This window comes from Nicotiana tomentosiformis, chromosome 12 (genome assembly GCF_000390325.3).
Source record: "Nicotiana tomentosiformis chromosome 12, ASM39032v3, whole genome shotgun sequence".
NCBI classification, from domain to species: Eukaryota; Viridiplantae; Streptophyta; class Magnoliopsida; order Solanales; family Solanaceae; genus Nicotiana; species Nicotiana tomentosiformis.
Genome location: NC_090823.1, coordinates 35,528,135 through 35,531,715, shown reverse-complemented (window position 1 = coordinate 35,531,715; position 3,581 = coordinate 35,528,135). Strand labels below are relative to the sequence as shown.

General features: G+C 43.4%; 1 protein-coding gene across 1 annotated transcript; it reads left to right on the top strand.

Annotated features, from left to right (window-relative positions):
• The first annotated feature begins 1,650 nt into the window (after positions 1-1,650).
• LOC138902470 (uncharacterized) lies at positions 1,651-2,138 on the top strand. The gene is made up of 2 exons (XM_070190338.1): positions 1,651-1,754; positions 1,841-2,138. The coding sequence occupies exons 1-2, from the start codon at positions 1,651-1,653 to the stop codon at positions 2,136-2,138; spliced, it is 402 nt and encodes a 133-aa protein (XP_070046439.1).
• The last annotated feature ends 1,443 nt before the right edge of the window (positions 2,139-3,581 follow it).

Genomic DNA, 3,581 nt, shown 5'->3' with positions numbered 1-3,581 from the left:
CGGATTTACCGATCTTGTATTGTAACCTTTTTTTGGCTTTGAGACCAGAGCGTATCTTCTATTTCTTGATATGACCGACTTTGAGGACATCCTAGGCATGGATTGGTTGCCTCCGTACCATACCGTTCTTGATTGACATGCCAAGACTGTTACCTTGGCGATACCAGAGTTGCCTAGATTGGAGTGGAAGGGTTCATCTATCAGTTCATCTAGATAGGTTATTTTTTTCTTGAAGGCTCGACATATGGTCGAGAAGGGTTGTTTGGCTTATCTGTCTTGCGTTTGGGAAACTGCTGCAGAGACTCCCATGATTGATTCAGTGTCTGTGGTACGGGAATTCTCTGATGCGTTTCCTTATGATCTACCGGGCATGCCACCAGACCATGATATTGATTTCTATATCGATTTGGCGCCAGGTATCTAGCCTATCTCCATTCTACCATACCGTATGGTTTCAAAAGAGATGAAGGAGTTTAAAGAATTGCTTGAGGATTGCTAGCGAAGGGGTTCGTTAGGCCGAGTGTGTCGCCTTGGGATGAACCAGTATTGTTTGTGAAAAAGAAAGATGGGACTATGCAGAAGTTGAACAAAGTTACCATTAAGAACAAGTACCCGTTGCCGCGTATTGACGATTTCTTTGACAAGTTGCAGGGTGCTATGGTGTTCTCTAAGGTCGACTTGAGATCAGGGTGTCATCAACTGAAGATTCGTGCTTTGGATGTTCTGAAGACTACTTTCCGGAATAGATATGGACACTATGAGTTTCTAGTGACGTCATTCGGCTTGACCAACACCTTGGAGATACTTATGGATTTGATGAACCGGGTATTCAGGCCATATATTGACTCATTTGTCACTGTCTTCATTCATGACATATTGATCTACTCGCGTAGTATGGAGGAGCACCAACAATATTTGAGAGTTATGCTTCAGACCTTGTGGGAACAAAAGCTATATGCTAAGTTCTCCAAGTGCAAGTTCTAGTTAGATCATGTGGCATTCTTGGGGCGTGTTGTATCAGGTGAGGGTATTAAGGTAGATCCCAAGAAGATCGAGGTAGTCCATAAGTGTCGTCGTCTTACCACAAGAACAGAGATAAGGAGCTTCTTGGGGTCAAGAGGTTATTATCGTTGGTTCATGGAGAGCTTCTCATCTATTGCATCACGTTTGACTAGATTGACCCAGAAGGGTGCTCAGTTCCGATGGTCCGATGATTGTGAGGCGAGCTTTCAGAAGCTCAAGACCATATTGACTACAACACCTGTGTTAGTGTTGCCTTTCTGTTCAGGGATATATATTGTATATTGCGATGCTTCACACATTGGCATGGGTTATGTATTGATGCAGGAGGGGCAAGTTATTACATATGCTTCATGTCAGCTGAAGCCCCACCAGAGGAATTACCCCGTACATGATTTGGAGTTGGCCGCGATTGTTCATGCTCACAAGATCTGGAGGCATTATCTTTATGGGTTGTCGTTTGAGGTTTGCCCTGATCATCGCAGCTTGCAACATTTGTTCAAGTAGAGGGATATCAACTTCAGGCACCGCAAGTGGCTTGAGTTACTGAAATACTATGATATTACCATCCTTTATCATCCTGGAAAAGCGAATGTGGTTGCGAATGTCTTGAGTAGAAAGGCCGAGAGTATGGCTAGTTTGGCATTCATTTCAGCAGATGAGAGACCATTGGCTTTGGACATTCAGTCCTTTTCTTACAGACTTGTGATGTTGGATATTTCAGGCCCATTGAAGTTCTTGCATACGTTATGGATAAGTCTTCATTATTTGAGCGGATAAAGGCTCGTTAGTACAATGATCCGCACTTGTTGGTTCTTAGGGATACGGTACTACAAGGTGGTGCCAAGGAGGTTACTATCGTTGCTAATGGTGTTCTGCAATCCCAAGTTCACCTATGTGTTCCTAATGTTGATGGATTGAGGGAGAAGATTCTAGAGGAGGCACACAGTTCTCTCTATTATGTTCATTCAGGTGCAACGAAGATGTATTACGACCTGAGGCAACATTATTGGTTGCAGCGTATGAAGAAGCACATAGTTGAGTATGTAGAAAGATGCCTAAATGCCAGCATTTTAAGCATGAGCACTAGAGGCAAGGTGGCCTACTTCAGAAGATAGTTACACCAGAGTTAAAATAGGAGCGCATGACTATGGATTTCGTAGTTGGGTTACCATAGATGTTGCGAAAGTTTGATGTTGTTTTGTTCATCGTCAATATGTTGACCAAGTCTGCACATTTTATTCTAGTCATGGTTATGTACTCTTCAGAGAGGTTGTCCTAGATTAACATTCAGGAGATTGTCTGGTTGCATGGTGTTCTTGTTTCCATCATTTCAGATAGTGGCCCTCAATTTACTTTACATTTCTAGAGAGCAAAACATAGAGAGTTGGGTACTCGGGCATAGCGCAATACAGCCTTTAATTCGTAAACTGATGGGCATTCGGAGCGGACAGTTCTTATCCTGGAGGATATTCTTAGAGCATGTGTGATTGACTTCGGATGGTAGTGGGATCGATTCTTGCCTTTGGCTGAGTTTGCTTATAACAACAGTTATCGGTCCAACATTGATATGGCTCCATTTGAGGCTTTATATGGTCGACGATGACGTTCGCCAATCGGATGGTTTGAGCCCGACGAGGCTAGGTTCTATGGAACTGATTTAGTGAAGGATGCCTTGGAGAAGGTAAAGTTGATGCAGGAGTGACTTCGCACAACAAATCCCGATAGAAGAGTTAGGAAGATCAGAAGGCGCGTGATTTATCATTTATGGTGGGCGAGAAAGTTCTCTTGAAAGTCTCGCTGATGAAGGGAATTATGACGTTCGAGAAGAAGGGCAAGATGAGCCCAAGGTCTATTGGCCCATTTGAGGTGTTGAGGCGAGTTGGGGAGGTTGCTTATGAGCTTTCTTAGCCTCCCAATCTATTGGGAGTTCATCCGATATTCCATGTTTCTATGATCCAGAGGTACCATACCGATGTGTCGCATCTGTTAGATTATAACACGGTTTATCTAGATGAGGGTATGGGTTATGAGGAGGAGCCATTTGCCATTATTGACAGGCATGTTTTCTAGTTGAGGTCCAAGAAGATTTCTATGGTGAAGGTCCGATAAAGGGGTCAACCAGTCAAGGAAGAGACTTGGGAGTCCGAGGAGGACATGTGAAGCAAATATCCGCACTTATTCAACACCCCAGGTATGATTCTAGACACGTTCGAGGACGCACGTCTATTGAAGAGGTGGAGAATGTAACGACCCAATCGGTGGTTTTGCTTTCTAGATCCCCTTTCCCCTAATTTAATTTTCCATGTATGTGCTTTTACTGTTTTATGACTTTCGGGGATGGTTGGTTTAGGTTTGGAAGGGTTTGAGTTGAAATCGGAACACTTAGTTCCTTAATAGTGGCCTAGGATGACTAAGTTTGACTTGAGTCAATATTTTGAGTAAACGACCTCAGAATCAAGATTTGATAGTTCTAATAGGTTTGTATGGTGATTTAGGACTTGGCGAACATTCGGATCGGGTTTCGGGTGATCCAGGAGCGTTTCCGCGCTTAATGTTGA

Excerpts from the sequence above, each read along its gene's own strand:
- LOC138902470 (XM_070190338.1), top strand. The coding sequence starts at position 1,651 with ATGGCTAGTTTGGCATTCATTTCAGCAGATGAGAGACCATTGGCTTTG. Across the intron at positions 1,755-1,840 it reads GATATTTCAGGCCCATTGAA|GGATACGGTACTACAAGGTG; the intron begins GTTCTTGCATAC and ends GTTGGTTCTTAG.